This window comes from Ambystoma mexicanum, chromosome 4q, assembly GCF_040938575.1.
Source record: "Ambystoma mexicanum isolate Mex_15411 chromosome 4q, UKY_AmexF1_1, whole genome shotgun sequence".
Taxonomy (NCBI): domain Eukaryota; kingdom Metazoa; phylum Chordata; class Amphibia; order Caudata; family Ambystomatidae; genus Ambystoma; species Ambystoma mexicanum.
The window spans coordinates 1,060,129,726-1,060,155,880 of NC_090928.1; the positions used below are offsets into that span (position 1 = coordinate 1,060,129,726).

Here is a 26,155-nt window from a genome sequence, read left to right on the forward strand (position 1 = left end):
GCTTTTTTCGGCTGAAATAGTCTTAACTTGCGGATAACTGCAAGTCTCTTGCGGCGACACCTGGGTTTTCACCGCAGGGCAGTGGAGGTCCGATGTCGGCAGCACTAATTGTAAGTGGAAAAATTCACCACTTGGTAAATCCAATCTCTAGGTAGATTGGTAAGCGTCTTTTTATATACAGTGTTTCAACCCCTCTTCCCGGATTTACATGATTTATGTGCTGTGAACTATAGTGGGTCGGAAGGAGTCAAACATAATGTGAATACTTTGAGGTTCTTTTATTTTAAATAAAACTAATCTAGCTTGTCGCCAGGAAGCCAGAAAACGAAATGTCCTCAGCCGAAACCTAAATCTACAACTAATAACTAAGCTGAGCCAAAATAATGTCTCTCTTCTGGTGGCCTTAACTTTGCCTTTTAAATTGAAGAGTTCCTTCAGGGTTTTCTTATTCAACTCTTCAATGTGCAAATGTCTTGGTTAAAAAAAAAAACAAAAAAACTCTCCTTATGGTCATCTCTTCTGATACGGTTTTAGGGTTTTGCTTACTAGATCATGTAGCTCTTCCCAACTGTTCATGGATCATACTTTCCAGACCATATGACCTAAATCTTGGTTCTCCTTGAGATAGTCTCAAATATCATCTTTCCACTTTGTTGTTCTCTTGCTTTATCAGCTTTGCAAATGTTCCCCAGCTCTGGGGTCTCCTTAATTAACTTTTTTCGCTCTGTGTTCGTAACTCGCAACGCGTGCTATAAGTATCCCAATGTGAGGGGTCAGAAATGAGTTGCACACAAGGTATTCATATTCTCAGGTAAAGACATTTTATTAAAACAAAACAAACGGTTTGGGAAACTGCCTAACTGCCCCTATTCTAAAATGACTTTCCCTACCTAAATTTCTTTTAAAAAGGATCAGTCTTTCAGGAATTCTGTAACTGAAAAGCCGTCCTTGTGTCCAAAACGTCCTGTCCGGACCCTCACACTAAAACAAATCCGTAAAGGGTGCAAGGAAATGTCTTTTTCTGGATGTTGGCAACAAGTGTTAACAACCAAAATGTAATAATGACTAAATGTTCTCCTAAGTAGAGACCCTTGGATCCAGAGGGTGGTTCCCATCCCCTGGTTTCTTAAATATGATGGCAAAAGTTCCACTTTAGTTAACGGTTCCTTGTTTCTTCACTGGACTCAAAAAGTTCTTATTTAAATCAAATGTTTTGTAACAGTCTTTCTGTAAGATTCCCTTTAGCTCTGCTGATTGCCTGGTGCACTCCCCTGCCAGGAATCTTTATTCAATCTCAGCCACCTAATATATTTGCATTCCAGGATTTCCTTTAACTCTGCAACTTACCTGGTATACTTTCCTGCCAGGGATCTTTACCTAACTTCAATTCAATTCTAGCAGTAGGAGGGGAGGATTCAACTGTCTCTTTAATAAACAAAACAACTCACTGGATTAACATTCAACTACCCATTATAAAAATTAACCCACGTGATATTTTGATGGCCAGAAGAGCATTCTGTGTCGGCAGGACAGCCAAAGTGGGGGAGGGAGATTGTGTTATTTTTACAGCAGCAACACCGGCCATATTAAATGTCTGCTTTGGATTATAGGGGGTACAATGAACATTCGACTAGGGTGGGGGGGGGGAGTACATTGTTTTACCCACCACACAGTGCTCCTGCAAATTCGGCTCACACAAGGCGGGTGTACAACGGGTGAATTGGGAGGTGGTGGAGAGGCAGGCAAAGTGTGGTTGCAGACCTGGTGTGGATACAAGAGGGAGGGGGGGCATAGGAGGAGTGCGGTGCCGTAATAGCATCAAATCACTGAGTCCCTGTCAGGTGTCGCCCCTGACTCCACCCCCTACCCCCGGTAAGGTCAGGTGTACCCACGCTGTGAGCCAATGAAGGGATCATTAAACCTGCAAGGAATGCAGTCATGCTGCTCAGTTGGAACATAGCAGGGGCCAGTGCTAAGCTGTCAAGAGTGGATGTTGTGGCCCACATGAAATAACATGACATCATTCTATTACAGGAAACCTGGGCAATGGAATCTGTGCTGATGGATGGGTTTGTATGCTTCTCCATCCCTGCACGTAAGAACAAAAGAAGTCGTTACGGGGGGCCTATCAATTCTTTTGAAGTCCTCTTTGAATTATCAGATCAGGGCAAGGGACACTCCTAAACACTTGTATACAACATCCCAGTGTGCATCTGTCCTAGGAAACACACAAGAACTGGTTAATTTTTCAATAGCCCTCAAGTCTCAGATGGGAACTGTCTTGGGGCACTTAAAAACATGCTGGAGGGCTCAATTTTGAATCACCTAGATGATCGAACAGTGTTGGTACTGGGAGTGGTCTTCAATGCCAAACTAGGGAATAGGATTCCATCTGACCTTGTTGACCTTGATCAGGAGCCACACCTATGGGATTTAGCGCCCGCAGATGAGGGACGAACAGGTCTGTTCCAGGGGCCTGCAATTGGGCATATGGTTAGTAGAACCGGGAATGCGCTCACTTAATGGACGCATTCACACAGATGTGCCAGGTAAACTCACATTTATTAACACTAATGGCAAATGGCTCATTGACTATTTTCGCATGCACGTCCAACACTGGAACCTCATGGTGGATTTTAGTGACCACTTCCCGCTCAAACTAGTCCTTAAACGGTGTGTCTTCCAAGTCCCAAGGGCTGTCCAACAACTGGGTCAATGTGCAATAAACCAACACTGTAAACTGAAAATTAAATGGGCAAAGTCTGACCCTATAGCAGCTCAATGTAAAGCTGTATCACCCAACGTACGTGAAATGTTGTCTTTTCTTGCCCAAGAGCCTCTCTGACCAGATTGTCTGGTCCAAGGACCTCTGGAAGGCCATGACGGATTGTTTTCAGTACGAGTTGAAGCAAAGGAACAGCAGGCTGGTCAGCTGATTTGATGAGGAATGAAAGTCTGTGCAGAACAACCTAGAGAGATATGGAAAGCTCTAGGGGAGACATAAAGGCTAGGGCCCGTTATAAAGGGACTGTAGAACATGGAAAAGCTCAACTGGAGAAGAACGCATGGGAGGACCTATTGATGGCCGTCTCCCCAAGGGACTCCAAGAAATTTTGGGAGTTTGTTGCAGGAGCGCCCGCAATACAAATGAGTCAAGACTCACAGGGAAAACCATTTTTCAGCTAAATCCTGGTCTGATCATTTCTCATCCCTATGCCAGGAACAGGCCTATAGGTTTTGGGACTGGGACCGTTGCTCATCGCTACAGTTAACTTTGAAGGAGGAAGAAAAGGCAATCAACCAACAGGCACGTAACCGAGCTCTGGGACTAGATGCAGTCCCTGCTGATTTATACAAGGGTGGATGAGCCTATGGGTTCCTTCGCTGGTAGCCTGCTTTAATTCCTATTTGGCAACAGGCATCTATCCGCAGTCCTGGAAAAAAGCCATCATTCATCCTATCTTCAGAAAGGATGATTCTGGAAGCCCTCTCGCTTACAGGCTAATTTCACTGCTGGGCACCTCCTTCAATGTTTTTGGCCGGGTCATTCTGCAGCGCGTCAAAGACTGGAGCTCAACCAGTCAGGTTCTCTCAGGGGTCCAATATGGCTTTAAACCTGTCTTGGGAACCTGGGACCAGGCCCCAAACCTGTATTTGGTAGGGGCCTCCTCTGTCTTTTGTACGGGGAGAGCAGATTTTATTTGGCCTTCATGGACCTGAGCACCGCATTTGACAAGGTGGACAGAGTTGGTCCATGGGCTGTCCACCTGAGCTGCTACTGATAATTCAATTGCCTGTGTCCGCTTTTGAAATGGGATGAATGCACTGACTATTTTGAGGTGGTCACTGGAGTGCGTCAGGGCTGTGTGCTTGCACCAGTCCTATTCACTCTCTCCATAAATGGCCTGTTCAGAGCACTGCTGAATACAAAAGCAGATTTTCTGTGGGCGGGTAATAAAGCATTCCCTCTGCTTGCATATGCCGACGCCACAGTGCTCATTGCCCGGACACCAATGGCCCTACAAAAGCGGATTAATACCTACACTGACTTTGACAGATTTAAAACTCACCATAAACACTAGTACATTGCAGTGATAGCATGTAGTGCTGGGAGAGCGAAAACAGTAAAAATGCGCACTATGCTGAGCAACAGGTCTGTTTATTCCCAGGGTAACCAAGTTCGATTACCTAGGCATCTGTTTCCCAGACAATTGGAGGGGGATGGCCCATGTCCAGAGATAAAGCACAAAAATTAAACGAGCGCTGGGGGGCATCACAAGATTCATGAAAATGTGTCGGGGTCAACCACTAAGTCTTATCATGGAAGTGTTGCGTGCACAAACAAAGGCTGTGACCAACTACGGGGCAACACTGATGGGAGCTGGAAACGTAATGGCCATTGATGCCATAAAGAATCACTTCCTGAAAATGCTGTTGGGTCTCCCCAGTTCTGCCCCCAATTATGCTGTGCACATCGAACTGGGCACAACCCACATCGGCGATGGTTGGTACGAAACACTCTTTTTGCACTGGTTGGGGATCTGGTCAAACCAGAGAGCCACTTTGACACATGTCCTTATTAGATCTTTGCTGCAGGGCCCCCATTTGTAAAAAACACCATGGTTGAAACTTAAATTTGAATGTGTCTCTCTGGTCAATGTACCATCTTTACAATGCCCGGCCCAAATCTTAACAGCAGAGAGGAGTGTGTACAAGAGGGCCTTCCGCTCGCTTATTACCACAAAACGCAAATCCATTGGCCTTGCTCTGCAATCCATCTATCCATTTCAAAACTGGATATTATTTAACTGTATTTGACACATGCGAGAAATAGGCTGATCAAGGGGCACTCACTAGGGCGTGCTTCAATCTACTCTTGCTGAGAGATATTACGCAGAAATGGTAGGGGCAAGAGCAGAATGTGGCCTGTCTGGGTTGTGGGGGTGTAAATGAAGACCTTTTATATTTCGTCCTGTCGTGTTCTTGTTATCATGACATCAGGAAACAAACCATTACCACCACTCCTGAGAGAAGCGAATTTCACTCTGTCGTCTGGCACTTTTGTTCTTGATTTATTTATTTATTATTTTTTTTTCTTTGATTGGTACACATCAGTCCAGCGTCACTCGTTATGTCATAGCATAAAACGTTACACAACAAGCAGTTTCATTATGGTCGGCACACATAAACCGGTGTAACCCATGGGCACACCCTCTGGCCCTGACGCCCCGCTCTCAGCGTCAAAATAGAATTTGCATTAAAGGCCTGTCCTGCCACACTCCGAGTGATCAGATTGAGCTGTCCTCCCGGGACACCAGGTATGCTGTTAGGGGGTAAGAGGGAAGATGAGTGGGCACCACTTTAATTGTTGAATCCGCATTCATCCAATTTTCAAAAAGTTGTGAGCAATAGATTTGCTTGTTTGTACAATCGGTGTTCAAATGTTCAAAAGGAGCTGGCTGTGACAAATTTGGAGACACCCAAATCTAAAATACATGTAAAGAAGAAGACCAAGTGGAAAGCAAGGTCACACAGCCGCTCACGAGAGCACCCCAGCAGGGTGTGTAGGTAGTTGAATCTATTCGAAGTTGCTTTCAAAAGTGTAAAGTAAAAATTATTTTTAATAGAAAATAATGGTAGTCTTGAGATTCGATTGTTTTCCAAAATTGGTTTATCCACCGAGAGTTTGAATAAGAAAAATATATACATATCATGCGATGAAAAGTCACTAATAAATCCTTAGTGAGGAGGAAACCGCCATATATGTTTTTTCAATCAGACCATGAAAATTGCCAATGCATTTCGGAATAATATTTCCTTCATCAGGGCAGGTCTATAAGCAATATACATACAATGAATCGATAGTACATAATTAAACCAAACAGTAGTGACATATAATATAATCAACATACCATATTGTTGTGATTGTAGAGGTACGTAGATGGTAAACAAGGAAAAAAGAAAAAAGGGTAATGAGGCCCTGTTGGATGCAGATAAAAGACCATTAAACAATATGTAAAGTGAATGCAGCGAGTATTCACGGAAAGCATTTTACCTGAGGCGGGTTGAAAGCACAGTAAGCATTTTACCTGAGGCGGGTTGAAAGCACAGTATGGCGTGAGTGGCTTAAAGAAGCCTTCGAGTGTTCAGATTGCCTACAAGGAGTCAGCGTTGAAGCGCAGCCTCCAGGAAATGTGCTGGAATCAAAAAGGTGTATATAGTTGCAAAAACGGGTATGATCCGTATATAGAGACAAAATTCTAGCAGTAATGCAAACTTACCCTACGAGTCGCAAGGAACAGGCGTTCTCCTGTGACCGGCTCGCGTACATCTGAGGCTATCGTATCAAAGCGTCGCCAAGGCAACGCTTCCTTTTAAAGACACGTGACCGCGAAGCTTCCGCGAGGAGCGCGCGGTCAAAGTAAAGACACTGCAATCAGGCCAATGGGCTTGAATTGCAATGATCCACATATTTAACATACCTCATCTCTACCCAGGCGGAATTGTGGTCACTAAAAAATCTGAAATCTAAAAAAAGTCGTACTGTAATGAAAATAGAAAAAATACTGTGATAAAGCAGCATCATATGGAAAAAGGGACCTTGTGCAAGATCCAAACCATGTAGAATATATGGATCGGTATGTGTGGTTCTGAAGCTGCCGGTACAAACACTATCGACTGGTGATGTATTCTTAAGTGGTCTCCCTCTCCCAGAGGTCAGGGTCCTAAAATAGCTACATTGCGAGTAAACTCAAACTAATGTATCATTATTGCGAAATCTACGCATCTGCATGTAATCAACCCTGCTGGTGGTGGTGACATCCTAAGATGGCACCTTGCGTCCCAGACAGTCTGTCCAGGAGGTCCATCAGGGTTCCATTGCTGCAATGCAATTATACATTAATGTCATGTTCATGGTAATACTTAGGGTTAGGACGTATGTCCAAGAGATACAACAAACTTCCATTGCTTGGATACAGTTACACATCGTAGTAATCATTCACAAATATAGTGTGAAGAGCAGTGTCATCCTGGTTCATAAAGGGGATTACTCTTCGGGTACAAGGATAATCGTACAGTATGAGGAGGAGCTGGTGGAGGCCGTGAAGAGCCTCAACGAGAGGTTCGAGAAGGTACAATCCCACAGGAGAGATCCCGAAGAGGTGGTCGAAGATAGCGACGGTGGCGCCGACGAGGCCCCTGTGGAGGAGCGGCCAGCCCTCCCGTCGCAGCCAGTGCCCGAGCCTCAGGACAACTCGGCAGCCATTTTGTTGGCGATCCAAACCTTATGCACGGAGATAAGGACGAGATTACCACGAACCCCAGCGGACGATCCAGAGCCGGGCCCGTCGGGAAGCCCTCCGAACAAGCAGAGGAGAGTTCACACCCCCCCGCCCTTCATGCCTTCGCGGCCCGTGGACGACGGGATGGACCTTCCATCACCACCCTCTCGGGCTTCCCCGCCCCATGAAATTGGCTCCTTTCATGCCATGATCGCCAGGGCGTCCGAGCTCTTCCAGCTCTGCCCAGCGGAACAGAAGAAGGAAGGTTTCCTCTATCAACGGCGGGAGGCCAAAAGAAAGACGGTCCTCGTGGTACTGTTACTCGACGATATCTGGGACGAGGGACTTGCGGTCCTGAAGAACCCGTCCACGACGCCTGCCAAGAGGGACGGTACGAGAAGTAGTACCGGGTCCCCGACGCCGCCCCCTTGTGCCTCAGGGCTCAGCCGACGCCAGATTCGGTCGTCTCAGCGGCGGCCAAGAAGAAGGCGGCGGGGGCGACAGCTTCGACCTCCACTTCCCCACCTGACCGCGAGGGAAAGAAATTGAGCGCCATGGGGTGACGGGTCATCTCGGCGGTGACGACAATTAAAGCAGCCAACGCCTTAGCGATTGCGGCCCGTTACGACAGGGAGCTATGGTACAAGATAGCTCCCCTACTGGACTTCCTACCAGACAAGAGGGCGGAGGCCGTAGAGATTCTGCAGGAAGGTGAGGTGGCGTCGGACCACGCCATAACGGTCGCAACGGACATTGCCGACACCGGGTTTCGCCAGTTAGGCAACAGTGTTTGCCTTTGACGACGAGGCTGGCTCAAGGCGACAGACTTCCGTCAGGACGTGCCGACCAGGGTGTTGAACATGCCATTCGACGGCAACAACCTGTTTGGGAAAACGACGGATGAGTCGCTGCAGGCCATCAAGGCCGACACAGAGATGGCCCGAGCCCTGGAAGTCCTTCAGCAACGACGGACCTGCCAGAGGCAGAAAGGGGGTATCCAAGGGATCAGGCAGTGGTTCCTCTACGTAACGCCAGGCGGCCCGCTCCTCATCCCAGGAGGCCTACAGAGGTCGCGGCAAACAAGGAGGATCTTGTCGTCGACAAGGAGGCCAAGGTGCCAAGGCCGCCTCCAAGCAAGATTGAACCGGCCGTAGCGTCGGGTACCCACCAAAGCACCCTGGTGGGAGGCCGGCTGGCGAAGTTCATCAGCGTGTCGGAGTCCATCTGCACCGACCGTTGGGTGCTGGATGCCCTGGCCCACGGGCACACTCTAGAATTCCAAAAATGTCCCTGCATTCCTCCCGTGGCCAGGAAGGAAATCGCGTTCCTCAACTGCTGTTGGAGGTAAAGGCGATGCTCAAGAAAGGTGCCATTGAGCTCGTCCCCAAGAGGCTCTGGGGCTCCGGAGTATACTCAAGATACTTCCTTGTCAGAAAGAAGTACATAAAGGCACAGAAGTTCAGGATGGTCACTCTCCAGCATGTGCTGGGACAGCTGGAGGAGAGCGACTTCCTATCGTCGTTGGACTTGGAGGATGCTTACTTCCACATCCCCATCCTAAAAGGGCACCGAAGGTTCCTCAGATTCGTAGTTCAAGGACGCCACTACAAATTCAGAGCTCTACCGTTCGGATTGAAGTCGGCACGCAGGGTGTTCACCAAGTGCCAAGCACCAGAGGCGGTGCGGCTGCGCCTGCAGAGGATCCACGTCTACCCCTACCTGGATAACTGGCTCATCCGTGAAAGGACAAGAGAACTCGCCGTCGAGCACACGGCGAACACCGTCCGCTTAATCACGGAGCTGGGTTTCTCCATCAACTACCCTGAAATCTCATCTGGTTCTGTCGCAGCCGGTACTGTTTCTGGGAGCGAAGCTCGATACAGTGGAACCATTGGCGTCTCCTTCTGAGGAAAGGACGAAGGCCATCTTAGGCAAAGTGCAGCGCCTGCTAGCCACGACGTGGCCAGGGTGAGATCCATCAAGTCCCTCCTCAGAATGATGTCCTCATGCATCTACCTAGTGCGCCTGTTCAGGCTACGGATGCGTCCTCGACAGGAGTTCCTCGATGCCCGCTGGATGCAAGTGGCGGGCAGCTTCGAAGATAAGATCCCGCTCAACAAGGTTTTCTGTCGGGCTATTCAGTGGTGGGGCACCCGTGCACACCTCACGGCGGGCACAGACTTCCAGACCCCGGCACATCAGGAGACGGTGACAACGGACGCATCCCTAGAGGGATGGGGTGCGCACACCGGAGATCTCCACACAAGAGGCCTTTGGCTCCCGGAAGAGAAGTCTCTCCACATCAACATCTTGGGGCTCCGCGCCGTGTTCTGTGCGCTCAAGTCGTTCCTCCCGTCCCTCAAGGGTAAGGTCGTGAGGATCTTCACCGACAACACCACCACGATGTTCCACATCCCGAAGCAGGGTGGCACCAGATCCCCAGCCCTATCCAAGGAGGCCCAGGACCTGTGGCACTGGGACGTCGCCCAGGGGATGTTTCTGGTTCCCTTCCATCTGTCAGGAATAAAAAAACACCATCGCCAACTCACTCAGCAGGGAGCTGCGCTCGTGCCACGAGTGGGAACTACGCCAGAATCAAGTGGATCGGCTCTTCCAACGATGGGGCAAACCCCAGATCGACCTGTTCGCGAAGGCGACGAACTCCAAGTGCCAGAGGTTTGCCAGCAGGTTTCCCCAGCCGAGGAGCATGGGCGACGCTTTCTCCTTCCCCTGGGACGGCCTGTTCGTGTATGCGTTTCCTCCGTTGCCGCTGCTGCTTCGACTCATCAGCCAGCTCAAGAGGTCCCAGTGTAGGATGATCCTCATCGCACCGGCGTGGCCGAGACCGATCTGGTTCCCGGACCTTCTGGACCTCACAGCGTCCCCACCAGTCAAGCTGTCGACGGACGCAGATCTTCTCTCCAGACAGGGAGGCACCATTCTTCATCACGACCCGGAGTTGCTGAACTTGCAGGCCTGGCTCCTGCCGCACTAGAGTTTGGAGGGTACGATATCCCGGCTGACTGCAAAGAGGTTCTTGCAAAGGCCAGGGCGTCCTCAACTCTCAAGTGCCACGGACATAAGTGGAAAAGGTTCTCTGTCTGGTGCCGTGCACAGAAGATCAACCCTCGACGGATTACGGCACCTCAAGTGCTGCCATACCTACTGTCACTGGCCAAAGCTGGACTACCTCACGCTTCCATCAAGATACATCAGGCAGCGATCTCCCGATGCACCAGAACTACAGGACGGCCGTCCTTGTAGTCTCATCGACTGGTGAAGGAATTTATGAATGGACTGTTCCGATAGTTCCCGCCGGTGAAGGCTCCAGCCCTGGCGTGAGAGCTCAACGTGGTGCTGACCAGGATCATGGGGCCGCCATTCGAGCCCTTGCATTTGGCTCAGTTGAAGTTCCTGTCGTGGAAGACAGCGTTCCTTGTGGCCATCACCTCTGCACGACGCGTGGGAGAGATTCAGGCCCTATCCTGCAAGCCTCCACACTTGACTTTTCACAATACGAGGATGGTGCTGAGGACGCACACCTCTTTCATGCCCAAGGTACCGTCGGACTTCCATCTTAACAAGCCCTTGGTGTTGCCATTTTTCTTTCCGTCGCCTTTGTCGCCGGCCGAGAGGACTTTGCACTCACTGGATGTAGCTAGAGCGCTTAAGTTCTACGTGGACCGAACAAAGAGTTTTCGGAAGACATCACAGCTGTTTGTGAACTTTGGACCTGTGAACCAAGGGAAAGCTTTCTCGAAGGCTTCCATTTCCAGATGGCTCTCCGGCTGCATCATGCACTGTCATCGGTTGGCCAACTGACCGTTGCCCGGCCGTCCAAGAGCCCATTCGACCAGAGCGATCGTTGCTACTACGGCTTTCTTGTCTGGTGTGCCCCTGCTGGACATTTGCAGGGCTGCTACGTGGAGGTCGACGCACACCTTCACGAGATTCTACTGCGTCGACCGGGATTCCAGGGAGGAGTCCAGAGTCGGCCAAGCAGTGCTGCACAACCTGTTCGCCTGAAGGTGGGCCTGGTGAGGAGGTAAGAGTTGCTTAATGTTGAGTTCATGTAATGCTTAATGTTTAGCCTTTTGCCACTTCCTGTGGTTGTGCATGTGTGTACTGCTATGTATTCTTATATTCATGAGCATGTGAATCCATGCCAGACCCCATGCTGGAGAAGGAACAAGTTACTTACCTCTAACTGTTGTTCTCCAGCATTCTCCCTATATACCTGTATCTCACATTCCAAAGGTATAGATGCGGTTAAATGATTTTTGTCCACCCAATCTCTTAAGTTACCGAGAATACTTGCGCATGCTTTTGGACATGGTGTCCTTCATTCTGACCCACAACTCTTTCATGTTCAATTTGATGCACTATAATCAAATATGTGGAACAGCAGTGGGCACAGCAGTAGCCCCAACCTTTGGGAATTTATATATGGGTGCATGGGAGGAAGAACTGTTTTCCAATGATAACCAGAAAAAATACACAGACAAAATAATTATGTGGCAAAGGTACATTGATGATTTATTCATCATCTGGAATGGAACGGCAAACGAATGGACATGCTTTTTTCAAATTTGTAACCAAAACCAACAGAATTTGAAATGTACAGAACATATCCAGTCAGAAATAGTCTATTTAGACATTAAAGTGAAAGTTATTGGAAACATTATAACCACAGAATTACATAGAAAAGAAACAAGTACCAATGCACTTTTACATGCGACGAGTGCTCATCCACAAAGCCTTAAAAACAGTGTTCCGTATGGCGAGTTTCTATGGATCAAAAGAAACTGCAGTGAGAATGAAGTATGGGAGACCAATGCGAAAATAACTGCAACAAGATTCCTAATGCGAGGATACAAGAAAGGAATTAGAAGTAAAGCATATGACCGTAGCGGTGTTAAATGCCGGGAGACAATTCTAGCAAAAAAGAGCTCGCATAAAGAGCAGACAAAAGAGAATGAGGATCTAACAATTAGATTCATTACCACTTTTAATTCTGGAGCCAAAGGAACAAAACAAATTCTGAATAAGTGCTGGCACCTGTTGAAGCGAGATCAAGATATTAGTCCACACTTATCATCTCATGCCAAGTACCTGGCTAACAAAAAGGCCACTAGGCTTTTATACATGTGCCAAATGTAAAGCGTGTCGCTATGGGATTAACACCAAAGTATTCCTACATCCACGGACTGAAAAGGAAATCATGATTGAACAAAAACGTAGATGTTCGACGCAATTTGTCATCTATGTAATTACATGTGCATGTAATCTGTGGTACATTGGTAGCACCAAACTGGAAGCCAAGTTACGAATCCTACAGCATCTACGTGCAATTATAATCGTGACATGTCCTATCCACTTGCTAAACACTTTGAGGACATTCATTATAGTGACATTGGATCATTTAAATATTTTATCATTGACTCAGTCGAAATACACCCAAGAGGTGGGGACAGATTACAAAAATTGAGAAAAATGGAATCAAGATACATAGTAGATTTTAACACCAAGTTCCCTGGAGGTCACAATCGTGACGAAGAGTTATATGTATTTTTAGGATCCTAAAAGCTTGAACATAATAGTCTCACTATATTTCCACAATCGGATCCAAAAACAAGCAATGAAATGTGTACATTTATCTTTTACTTTCTACTTTCTATTTTCGATTTTCTATCTTCTATCAGGTATATATTCTGTGTGACTGTGGGTTTGACAGTGATTTTCTCAGACAACTTCACTTTTGCACTTTATTGTAATATGTTGAGGTTTCATCCAACTGCAGTAGCGGCTCCCCTTTTTTTTAAAAAAAGTTTGTCTTAGAGACTTTTTTCAAACTATTGTTTTATCACTTGTAACCTTTTTAACAGGAGAGAATAATGCGCATTTATAGATTAAGTATGTTGCATGTGTAGGATGACAATGTGCCACAATTTAGCAACTGTGAAGCTCGTAGAAACATCAAGCAATGTGAATAGATCTGATGTTATTTAAAACTATGAGCAATTTTTAAAGCACTTTGCACTCCACACATGTGTCATTTCTAAGTTGGCCTTTGGAGATCTTTTCATTAGTATGTTCAATTTTTTTTAAACTAGTGACCTGTTTACAAAGCACCATACACTTTAAAAGTGGGGTATTTTCAACCCTGGTAGTAAATAGGATCTCCATGTCTGTATGTATTGTCTTTTAAATAAGTGGTATCTTGTGTTACTTTTGGGATTTGTACAGGAGTATGTATAACCTCTTGATACTACAGAACAAATGGTCAAATATTGTCAAGCATATAATCTACACCATAGTATATGTAAAATAGCACAATACATGAAACTTATTGACCTATATTAAGATACTTATTAGAACCATGTTGGCTAAACACTTTACAGGGACGCCCACAAGGGTCACACACAGTCCCCGATCCGATTTTCACCATCTATCGAATGATACAAAACGTTCTCATAGAAGGCACATAGCACTTTATCAAAAAGCAACCAATCTGGGAATATGATGGTCAACCAGTTCATAGGGGCACCCACAAGGATAACACACAGTCTCTAAGTTTAACTTGGCAACGATTCCATGAGTGTAAATATTTTCTTTGACAGCCCGTTATAAAGTAAAATATTTGGGATAATGTCAGGCAAACGCATTATAGGGGCGCCTGCAAGTGTAACACACTGCCTCCAATCCTAAGCTGTTATTTATTTAAATGATTTTAAATAAAGAAGAAATGTTGGTCAATCAGTTCATAGGGGCGGCCGCAAGGGTAACACGGTCTCTAATATCAATAGGTCTATATTCTATGATTTTAAATGTTCTCATTGAAAGCACATAGCACTTTATTATCCAGTAGCCCACTTGGGAAAATAAGACACTGTGCACTTTACATTAGTTATGTATATACTAACATAAGCATATAATAATTTATAAGGGCACCCGTAAGGGAAACATACAGTCCATGACATAGACAGGTTTTTATTCAAGGATTTCATATGTTTTCATCAAAGCACCTAGCACTTTATTATCAAGTAGCCCATTTGGAAAAATAAGACACTGTGCACTTTACATTAGTTATATATATACTAACATTAGCATATGATAACTAGCTCAAAGAGGCGCCCGTTAAGGGTAACACTTAATTTCCAATTTGAACTTTCCATCTGTTCAATTAATTCAAATGTTGGTATTAGAAGCACATAGCACTTTATTACAATGTAACCCACTTGGGAAAACAAGGTATCATACACTTTATTAGAAAAATAGTGTAAAGAAAAAACTGAAGAAATAAATGTGTTCAGACACAGCTATTTGTAGATATCGATAACAAATCTACTTAGATTCTGTAAAATATCTCAAATCAATCCTGATGTATTTTTACCATTAAACACAACCACATATGAGATATCTGCACAATGAAATCAGATATTAAAAATTACTTTTTTTGTGAAGGGTGTCTAAAATCTAACCAATGCAACAGCTGTTATTCTAACTGTGGCACTAATTACAAAATCTATTGCATGTGTAAAATGACAACCCTTCAACTGTTTTACCTATAGACATTCATTGAACAGAATGAATGTATTGCAAAGATGTTACAAGATGGCCGCATGTTTCAACAGGGAAAAGTTAGATAATATACTGACAAACAAGAGTCCCAAACAGCAAGGATGGACGGACTCACACAAACAAGCAACATGTCTATAATAATGCAGTCCTCTCTCCCTTACTTATACCAGACGAAACCTGTGTAGGGTGAAACGCGTCGTTCTTTCCGTGTGCATTGCTGCTGCTGCCGCCTTCTTTGTCCATATACATTTACAAATAAAGGACTTGCTGGCTGTACAGCAAACATGTCTTATGTACGGATTTGATGAGGAGTGATGATGTTTTTCTACAACAATCATTGCCAAAGTATCGTTGCGCCCTAGACTGGAATACAGTCTTTCTTTGTGTCTAATATATATATATATATAGTTATGGTTAAGTTGCTGTTTCCATAGGAAAAGCACTTTTTGGGCGGTTTATAACTTCGCCCCCCCCTGGACGAATCCTTACCAAACTTTGCAAAAAAAAGTATATGGGCCACTGTGATTTTTTTTTGCAGAAGTTTGGTGATGTTTGGTCCAGGGGGGGAAAAGTTATAGGGGTGGTCCCAAAACATATTTTTTCCCATAGACTGAATGGGGGAAAAACTTTGCACACGCCTACAGCCCAAACCGCTGGATGGATTTTCACCAAATTTGCGGCAGGAGCTTGGTCCCGAAAGCGTGCTTTTGTAAGTTTAGTGCCAATCCGTCCAGCAGTTTTCTTTAAAACGACCAAAAAGTATGTCTCAAAAAATTAGTTGATATCTATGGTCACACTATCCTGTTTGCTCCGCAGACAAGATACCGATTGGCTAATCCGTAGCGTCATGTCTGCAGACATGTGACGCGTTCACTGATTGGATGTTAAACAGCGTGAAGTGCGTCAGATTGTTTCGCTGCGTCCGCCATCTTTCATTAGTGTTTTGGTGTACGCGGACATCACCGCTATCACATATAAAAGAACACAACATTGTACTTGTTAAACTTATGACATACTGTCTCGGAAGGTGAGAGTTAATCAAGCTGGGATGAGATGTGGCAGCAGGAAGTCAAAAAGTGGTGTTTTCTTGTCACCAAAGTCATACGGTAAATTGGAAGTTGCTTCTCAATATAGTGTCCGTTAAGTACAGTCGAAGAATTACTGTGTCTGTGTTACAATGTATTTAAAATAATATTGCAGTCAGACTGGCGTCCTAGAGTTTGAAATCTGAGGCAGCCACCTGCACTGTTTGTTGGAAAAAGCGGGTATGCAAGTGTATGGAAGTACCAGTTCTCATGAATGCATTGAGACATGTTGCAAAGTCAGAATGTATTTGCATTATGAGTGAAGGTCACTTGCTTTGCTTTTTTGGTTGCGAGCTCAGTAGGCCCACGCATCCGACTGAACCCATAAGAGTAAATTGTTTTTTGACCTCGAGCGAAAGGGAAAATTCAGTTAGAATGCATGGAGTGAAAGTTTGCAAAAAATACCATTTGATAAGGTTATGCATTCAAAACGTTTGTAAGCCACATGTAATATCAGTTCAAGAAGATTCTTTGGTACAAGTACATTGCTGTCTGAGTTTCAGGAAGACAATGGAGTCTGTGAATATCATGTAAGTTTACTTTTGATGACTCTACACTGGAACGAGATTTAATTTTTTATTACCAGAACATTCATTTTGGCAATGTAACTGAAGTACTAGCTTTCTGTGTAATTGTCATTTTTTATTTTTACTTATACAGAGTGCAGATTCTCGGCGTTTGTAGGCTATCACTAGATTAACCCATGTTCAATGCTAATATTTATTTAAAATGTCATACATCGATTTGTGTATCAGTTTCCACCTTCTTTTTGTCTTTTTTGAAATTGTTTGCTAAAGGTTGGGTATTGATACGTATTTTCTGTTATGTTTTCTGAACAGCTACATCCTACCTTACTGTGATTGCCATGGATTCCAGATGCCAAGTGATGGATTTTTTGCCCGCCAGATGCACGTACTCTTGACCGGCTGCCCTAACTGTCACTGTTTTGTGGGACGATCACGCAGGACCCATTTGCCCGTACGCTGCAGTGGCCATTATGAGTAACATAACATCTTTTATGGTGGTGTAGGCCGAAGTTCAGGCCGACGTCTTGGAAATCGCTGTGCGACCGAAGCGGTTGCTTTATCGAAAACAAATACTGTGTGTATGGGAAAAGAACAACGTGTGCCTTAAGATTAACATTTTCGATGACGACCGAAGAAACAAAGTTACTATTTGATTGAAAATGTGAATAGTACGATGGTCTCAGACAGTTTATTGTGAAATAAAAGTACTTTACAAATTCTAAAATGTTAATGTTTTCTTTTAAAAAACACTTTATTATTTCAAAATGTGACGTGCTACGTTGTATGTCGCTGTGTGTTCATTTCAAGTTCTGCGTCACGACACGTAGGTGCTTATGGGCACATTTGGCTACGCTGGAGAGGAACGTCATCCAAAAAAGGTGTAGAATATCATTAGGGTTGGTTATGTGACGAGATGTTGGAGTGTTTTCGTATTAGACAAGTGTCGTAATGTAGTTAAAAAACATAGCGGTATACGTTTACTGACTGAGGGGTAGGCTGTAGCCATGGGGAGTGGGCAGAATGTCGGGGTCATGGTATAAGGTCATGATCTGCACAATGTGGCTACTGGCCATGACCAGAAGGGAGAAAAGATAGGATTACAGTGGCCATATTCCCCTGGGACTGGCTTTGTGGTAAAGTTGTTCGACATTAGGATACATTTGAAAGGGAAGAAAAAAGTGTTTGTGGTAATATGTTAACAGGGTTTCCTTTTTGCTTTTTGCAGGTTTCCATGGAAAGCGAAGAGGGGCCTTGTATGGAACAACCGCCTTCCCTTTCTATGGTGGCCATCTTGGAAAAGGATTTTCTCTAATCCGGGACGCCAGAGGCGTCCCGGATCAGGACGAAAAATCCTCTTTTTTTTAGTAGCACGGGTTACTGCTTTGGAAATCTAGATTGTTAATGGCATCATCCCCCATTTTAGGTGTGGAAGGGGGGGGTAATGATCCAGAGATCGCGTTACGCACACTCGCTTCAATTGGGCTGATAACTTGGCCTGCTGGCCCTTTATTCACTGTTCCAGTCCCTGGAACTGAGGACGAACGCTACAATATTCCCATTAGCATAACACAAACTGCAAATGGAAATGTTGGAAAATCTTATTGCGTCTATGTACTTTACTGAGAAATATAAAGTAGATGGAGTCTAAGCGATTTTTTTTTTAACTTTTTTTTTACATTTATATTTTTAAAATGTGAAAGGTGGTTCTTAAAGGAACATTTAATTTGTTTACGGGTGTTTTTTTTTTTTTTTTGTTAGGACAGCTAAGAAGGAAAGTTGCGGACGGAAAGGAGCAAAGAGGCACCAAACAGTAATATGGAGGTGTAGATGGACTGGGGAAAATGTTGTGTGTGTGTTATTTGTAAGGTAGGGGCAGTGTTTCTCATGCTCCTTCATTACAGCAGTGGTGCTGTTTCTTGGGGAGGAGGGATGGCCTTAGCTCATGTCGTTTTCACATAAATAGTACTTTTTCTAAAAGTATGTACTATGTACTACATTGTTAATGGCTGAGTATGAATAGGTGTTGGAGCTGTGCAAGGGAAATGTTGAAGTTGGAAGTTCCTACATCAGTAGAAAATGTAGTTCCACACTGTCCATGAGGCATAGCTCTTATTGTTAAGTGTGTACGGATTCTCGGACACGTCACCGTGCTGTGCGCCAGCAATTGGTCATGTGGCATTCTCCGGAAGGTGTGCAATGAAGTCAGATGTTCGTTTACATTATGGTTACGTGCCACTACTAGAAACCTATACACTTCAGTAAAAAAACTTAGTTAAAGGGACGTTATGGGTAAGTTGCGCTACTGAAAACCTATCAAATTCAGTAAAAAAATCTTTAACGGGACGTTATGGTTCGAAGTAAAACCGAAAAACCCTTGAAATTCGCCAGTTATGGTGAACTAAGCAACCATAACTCCCGCCACCACTATGCAGTGATTCCTCTCGCCCCTCCATTCGTTGTGCACACATTTTAGAACCACACCATGGTTTTGATAAAGGTATGTGAAGGAGTGGTTGGGTTCTGGGTGGTTACTTTAGAACGGGAGTTTTCCTATTTGTAAACATTGAATATCCAGCATGAACCTGTTAGTGTAGACCGTATTTACAGATCCCTTGCCTGCAGGTGAATATTTTAGTCTGCTTCTTGACTCCTATTTATGATTGCATCATACAAAGGGTATCCCCTGTTGTGAGTGGTAGTGACTTGCGCTTTATTGGCTAATGCACTTGCAAGAAATGTGCCTAAAATGTCTAGAGCGGAGCACAGTTAAACTGCCTGATAAAAATACAGGGGTGGGGGTGATGGGTGTGTTTAGGGTGGATGTTAAATGGGACTGAGTGTAGATTTAACCCTACGGCAACGCACAATTGAAGACCCATGGGATGTACTGGTGCTTCTTCTGACCTGTAATACATGTGGCTTCTGCTGATCTTAAGACGGATGTATACTGCTCCACTGCTGTCTATGATCCCACTGATGAAGGAAAGGTTTCTTGATGAGTTTTATTTTGCTATCCAGTGGAAAAAATGGCTGATGCCCGAGGATAGCTGGCCCTGTCAGCCTGATTCCACAGATAATTTCTTCTTGTGTGTTCTGTCTTGACAAAGTTAAAGCCTTCCTATTTTTTTGAGTGGTTTGCTGAATGAGTATCTCTTGTCGTTTCAGTTGATTGCTGCACTGCCAGAGAGCCTCCAGCCAGGTCCCGACTTCTATGGATTACCCTGGAGTCATTTCTTTATTACGCTCTTGGTTGGAGCTGTTACAATCCTCTTCTGGAGAACCTGCCTATCTGTGAGTAAATCTGCTGCTGAAGTCTATGTTGGTGTAGTAGACCCATTGGCCTTATTAAAAATGCTGGGAGCAAGTTATTGTTTCTTACCGATTTAAAATGTATACTGTCACACTTTGCTTCAGATAAGATTTGGAGGTGGAGTATTTTACTCAATCTTTGGTAAAGTTGGGAGTAAAATGTTTTTTAGGGAGCACACATTTAGGTCCAATTACCAATGGGAGTATTTTATAAGCGGTTAAAAATATGTTTGAACTAGAAAACAGAAATGTTTTTGTAATAATTATTTCTTTGCACCTACTTTTTCATGCACATTTAAAAAATATATGTTTACTTCTTCCAATCAGGCAATAATAGTTTCTTCCTGTGGTACTACGTGCACTACTGGTCCAAAAATATCCATGGAGCTGAGTGACTGAAAGCAGGTGGACAATGTTCTACATGTCTTTCCTATTTTTTTGTTGGGAGTATGTGTACTCCCCATTTTTATTTTTTGTATGTATTTGCCTATTTTTTAAGGAGTAAAAGTTGCCAATACACGCTATCTGTATGGCTGCTGTTGCAGATGTTTTTCCACAGCCCTCTGAGTTGTTTAGGAACACCTATCCTAAGTGAATGCAAGGTGTTAACAACGATAGTCTGAACTCACTCTATTGGGTAGCATAGAGAGCAGTCAGGCTTCAGTCAGAGAAGAAATCAGGGAGGGTTGGTACAGCTATTCCCACTAGATTATATTAATAAGCTGCTACACAAGCAGGGCTTGCAAAATCTACTAGCCCTCTCGCATTGGCCAGTAGATTTTATGAAGGGCGAGTACCATTTGTATGGTACCCGGCCTTGCTGGCGATTATGGGGATGTTTGAAACTTTTATTTGACATTTACTGCAAACCAACTTTGTTTACAGTAGCTGGCAAATAAAATGTTTACTGTGCATTGCTGGCCAGCATTGCACCAAATATGAAGTGTGCTTATGGTGACATCCGCCATTTTACAGAAAGCACTGGTAAATATTTTGTCACCCGTCACCATGGGGCAAGTAAAGTGGATTTCTCTTAGAGTATGTAAACTAGGGAACACACCGCACATGGCTAGTGGGATTTTTACAAATGTGCAAGGCCTAACAGGTATGCTGAAAAATACACGCCCTTTATTATAGAATTGCACAATGCAGCACAATTTCAAATAAGAATGAGAGATCCAACTCACAGGCCCATTATAAAAAAAAATGTAAGGGCCTTAAAGTAGACCCTTCCCACTCTAATGTATAGGTGCTAAGGTGAGGCCCTTTACCTGATGGCAATCCCTATACATCCTAATGCTGAAAATGGAAGAGGGGGGTGAGAAAGAATGCTTAAGACTGTTAAATGCATACACTGTATAGGCATCACACTGTTCCCCCAACATATAGAGATGAACCCTCACAGATGAATCCTATAGATGTGGTGTAGAATTCATAGGGAGTAAAGGTCTTATATATGTAAAATAATGCCAGGGAGCTGCCAAAATGTTAGATTAAGTTAGACTCGCAGTACCACACCTTCATGGTGTCAGTACACCGACTGCAACTAGTATGAGTTACTTAGTTTAGCAGTATAACTTTCTGAGGAAAAGAGTACATTGCAGTGATGTATTACTTTAAAGTGCTTAAGTCACAGGAACATGCTAAAATTCTAGTCTTTGGTTTAGAACTCCAGGGACCACGAGGGGGGACAGTATGAAAATATTCAAGTCCGGGTAAGTACCTATTTTCAGTTAGCTTTCAAGAGTTTAAACAATTGTTAGTTTTCCTCATAAGAATCAACGGCACAAAGTTGCTAGTTGATGGCTGCTCAAGGCTAAAGCAATCTTAAATACCAGTTCTATCCCACACGGACAGCCAAAAGAGCAACCAACCCACAGTAAACAGTGTGTGGTATGCTGTGTAAATGAGTGTAAGCCAAAGAGACTAAAAAGTAGAAGAAAAGAGCTATGGAATCCACTAAGGTATGCGCATCTGAAGCACAAGAGAGTATTGAAGTGGAATCACCTGGGGCTGGTTAGAATAAGAGCCATAGTAAACAGGATGACCCCATCCTCTTGTACATAAGGGAACCCCAAGGGCTCCCAGCCAGCTGATCCCAATCTCTGATCATCCTGCTACCCAGCAGTTTCAGGAGCTTCACATGTGTCTCGAATACTTGGGGACTAAAACGATCATGACCATGCCAAAGTAGACCAATGGAACTGTCTTACAGCCAACAACCGTTTAGGCGCTATGGCTGCTACCACCAATGCCAAAAAGAGTGAACCAGAGTTGGGTTGTCCTGTCCCATTTTATGAGACTTCTAAACTATTTGTTTTTTCTGGATGCTTAATTTGTATTTGTGACCAAAAGAACTTCAGCCGAAGTCCCCCTGCCACTGTAACCCTTTTTCATGTGTTGTCCGATGGTAGCCCATCTGACTCCTGGGACATGCTGGTCCCAGGATGGTACTAGCACACTGCAAGCATGTTAGGGTGTAGGCTCGTGACAGCTGCATTTTAGTTGTGACTTCACCAGGCGTACAGTAGTTTTTGCTGCATTAGTAGCTCAATCAACTAGCCATTTGGGTAGTGTGAAGGCTCACTCCCCGACTTACACATGCATATTTATTCATAAAATATAATCCACCCCAGTGGGGAATGAAACTAGGAGGACAGGTTGCAAGATTAGATAAGTTTATATAAAGTTGGCATCCAGAGAACTCTGCTGCCTCGAGAGCGCTCTGGCAAACAATACAGTTAAAAAAACCTATAAAGGCAAACCGCGTCCTAGATGACGCAACTAACATAGGGTACTACAACAGTGCAGGATAGGCTGGAGGGTAGAGGCATATATATCGTTGTAGGTGCTGCTTCTCCTGGATAGGCTGGCCAGTTGGCGGGAGGGGGAGCATCACGAGGTCCAGCTGCATGTGTCCGGGAGAGGTGAGGGTTAGGTCATGGTGAGATGGAGCTGGCATGAGAAACTACCATTCTACATATAATAAACAACAATCATTAGTATACCTTTTGAATACATCTAGAAAACCTATAAATTGCATACATGTGGTTACAACATCTTTCATTGCGACTTTTATGGGGTACAAGGCGTAGAGGGCTTGTCCTCTGCGATAACCTGGGCGATTGGGTGGTTCTTAGCACATCAAGGCAAGTGGGCAGTGTAATGACATGTTAGTTTTAGGGCACAATATACTGTGACAAACGTCTGGGGTCATTTGGGGCACTGTGAGGTGGGCTGCACAGCAGGGTCACACTTCTGGTACATCAAGAGAATACCTTAGAAGGGCACAGGGTTACATTGGCAGTAATTTTCCAACAGCAGGGGCAAGGGAGGAGGGGCAGGTTTGTGGAGATGGATGAGCTACAAGGCATGGTTCGAGCCGGTTCACACACAGGACAGTCATCACAGAGGAAGGGTTATATGATACATTCTGTTATTTGTTTCGATTATCCCCAGCACATCCGTAAGAAAGGGATTTGTGAAGCTCTTGACAGTGGAGAAAAGGTGGGGGCTGTGAGCACGCTGTGCGCGGCACTGCAAATGGGAGAGGAGCCTTTTCGTACTATTGGAGTGAGGCCTAGTCCAAAGACGGAGTCGAGGGCACACAAAATGGAAGCCAAGTGTATCCTGCAATAGCCCCGGTTATGCTAATGTTAGTATAAGGGCAATGGAGGCGTCCCCCGCTATTGCACAAGCAAGTGGTCCATAATGTGCAGAATGTGCGAGGGTGGGGGCGGCAAACGACCCCTCGCTCCCACACAGTAGTAACTCCTTTTTTTAAGCCTTGCTTCTGGCTCATTGGTTTTGGCCATCCCTTTGTTTCTGTGGCTCTGGAGATCGGCCTTAAATGGCCATTGTACTGAGGTGGGCTCACGCTGATCCCAACTTTGCTACCTCTAGAGTTGTTTAAACTGCTGTCGTCTGGTTTTCTGCCCAAGGCATGCCCTATACACATTTTGTGTTGGTAGTCCTCAGTGTTAGGTGGTTTTTAGGGCCAGACTCATTGACTGGCCACCAAAACGTTAATCTGTCTCTGGTGTGCGATTGGAGCCCCCGAGTGTGTGTGCTTATCCACGGTAGACCCTGTACGTTCCTCATATTCAAATGGATTCAGTAGATGGAATAGTTAATATTCTGCTAACAGTCAGGGAGGGTCGAAAAGAGTTGGCCATTTAGAACCTTAATCTTCTAAGAAGACATTGATTGTTTAATTGCCAATGTTAAGGCCTCTAGCTAATGAAGTGCAATACTCGGTTCTTCCCCCAAATGAAGTTAGATAAGGGGGTATTGGGTTGGCCTTCCAAAATCCATCCCCTGGGTGGATTTTGGAAATCCATCTTTATATGGTGAACAGGAAAGACGCTGACGTCTAGCCAAACCCAATCAAGCTAGGTAGCCGAGCGGCAAGGCTTCTACTCGGGATGAGTGTGAAAGTGATTTAGGACTAAAATGAGGCACAATCACAAGCACTCCAATAATTCCAGTAGACCGAGAAGTACAAAAATATACGATTTGTCAGGCCTTTAAAATATCCATTAACCTCTTAAGTGCCATGGGCAAGGTATCTCGTCCTTGACATTCCCTCCTGGGTGCCAAGGACGAGATAGCTCGTCCTTTTTGGCACTTCGTTTTGTGTGATCCGTGCAAAGCAGGGCTCACACAACTGTAATCCAAACCCCGGGCTATGTGAGGGGGAGGTCCCTCCTCACTGTCAGGGGAGTTGGATTACTACCTTCAGTTTCATGTCGGCGTGCGTAATGCACACCGACATGAAACAAAGTATTTTCACTGCGCAGCCATTTTCGGCTGCCTCGGTAAAAAGCGAAGGCGAGTTCCCTTCTCCCTCTCCCTCGATCTCCGGCTTTTTTTTAAGCCGGAGATCGAGAGAGGTGTCGTTGGAAAGGGGAGATTCTCTTATTTACAACTACACCTTTTGTGAAAGCATTGCTGGTCACTGATCGGGCGCAGAGCGCTCGATCCGTGGCCAGCAGTGCCACTGGACCACCAGGGATCCGTTTTTCATGCGGGGGAGGGGGGGAACTGCTTACTAGCAAGTGCCCCCCTCCCCCCCGAGGCATGGTGACCCCCTGGGAGCAGATGGGTGATCATCTGCCCCAGGGAAGGGGATATTTGAAAACTGGGATGGCGGGGCCACTAGCACCAGGGATTTTTTTTCTACGAGAGGTGGTTGCCCTCTCCCTCCCACCCCAAGTGGAAAGGGGGGGGACACCCCTTGTAGGCCTCCCTGGGGGCACATTTTTGCCGCCAACACCACATGTCCTACCTTCCCACGTTCCCACATATGTCTCGATGAAAAAGGTACCTCACGTGTGGGTGCACCTACCTGGACTCAAAAGGAAAAAGGCTAAACCACTTGTAACCCCCGAAGGGTTTGGTGAGACGACCTACAGATTTGGGCCTAGGGTGTCCAAGCCACCAAGGAAAACTGGGAACCCCATGCACTTCCAAAAAGAAGACACCCGTGGGAATCCACAGAGGTTTGACTTGCGGAAGTGGGCCAGAATTTATTACCCAGAACCCGCTGGGAGAATTGTTTTTCTCAAAATTCGTACAAGCCATTGCCATACGGGGCCAACCATATCCACCACATAACTTTTTTTTCTGTCATTTTTCCGCTTTTTCCCCAAACTATGTAATTTTTCCCTACATAGTTGGTGCACAGGTTGTTACCTGTGCAAATCACCCCTCCTAAACTTGGAATTTTGTCTACTTTTCAGAAATGTATGCCTTTCTGTCCTCCCATTCAGCTTTCCCACCCTTCCATTCCGTCCATGCACGTCCTATTGGAAAAAAAGGCCAAAATTGCCTACCTCTCACAAAACAGTTGATAACCACTTCAAAATGTGTTTTTTTTTCGTTTCCACTCAACTCTTGAAAGTCAGCAATTTGGGGAATTCAGCACAGCAAACCATTTGTTTCTAGCTCTTACAAGGAAAAAAAACACAGGCTTCTTTGTACATCATTTTATTGGCATTTTTTGAAAAACCACAAAATGTTCTCCCTTTTTGGTTATTTTATCTCACCCCCGTACAGCAAACTAGGATTCCTGGGTGGCGTTACGAATGCCTACATGTGGGGAAAAAAGGGGCCAAATTTGCCGGAGACTGAGATATCAAAAAAAGTTACAAGGCATTGAATGGCGACATACCAAAATCACCAAAAAAGGCCTTGGCCTTGGCACTGGGGGGGAAAACACATGGTAGTTAAGGGGTTAAGCAAGGAATCCTTCAGGTAAGTATTATCAACAACTTCTATAAAATACACATGTACATCCACCCGTAGGAATTCTAGGGATCAGAGTCAGGCAAGAGAGAGATAGGGACACGTCTTTATGCTCTTGTTACCC

General features: G+C 45.0%; 1 protein-coding gene across 4 annotated transcripts in view; it reads left to right on the forward strand.

Annotated features, from left to right (window-relative positions):
* Positions 1–26,155, forward strand: part of MIA3 (MIA SH3 domain ER export factor 3) — a 1,311,327-nt gene that overhangs the window by 330,154 nt on the left and 955,018 nt on the right. For all 4 annotated transcript variants that reach the window (XM_069608611.1, XM_069608610.1, XM_069608608.1 and 1 more), the window contains exon 8: positions 19,642–19,767. In XM_069608611.1, coding sequence (XP_069464712.1) covers positions 19,642–19,767 — 126 coding nt within the window. The remainder of the gene's footprint in view (positions 1–19,641; positions 19,768–26,155) is intronic.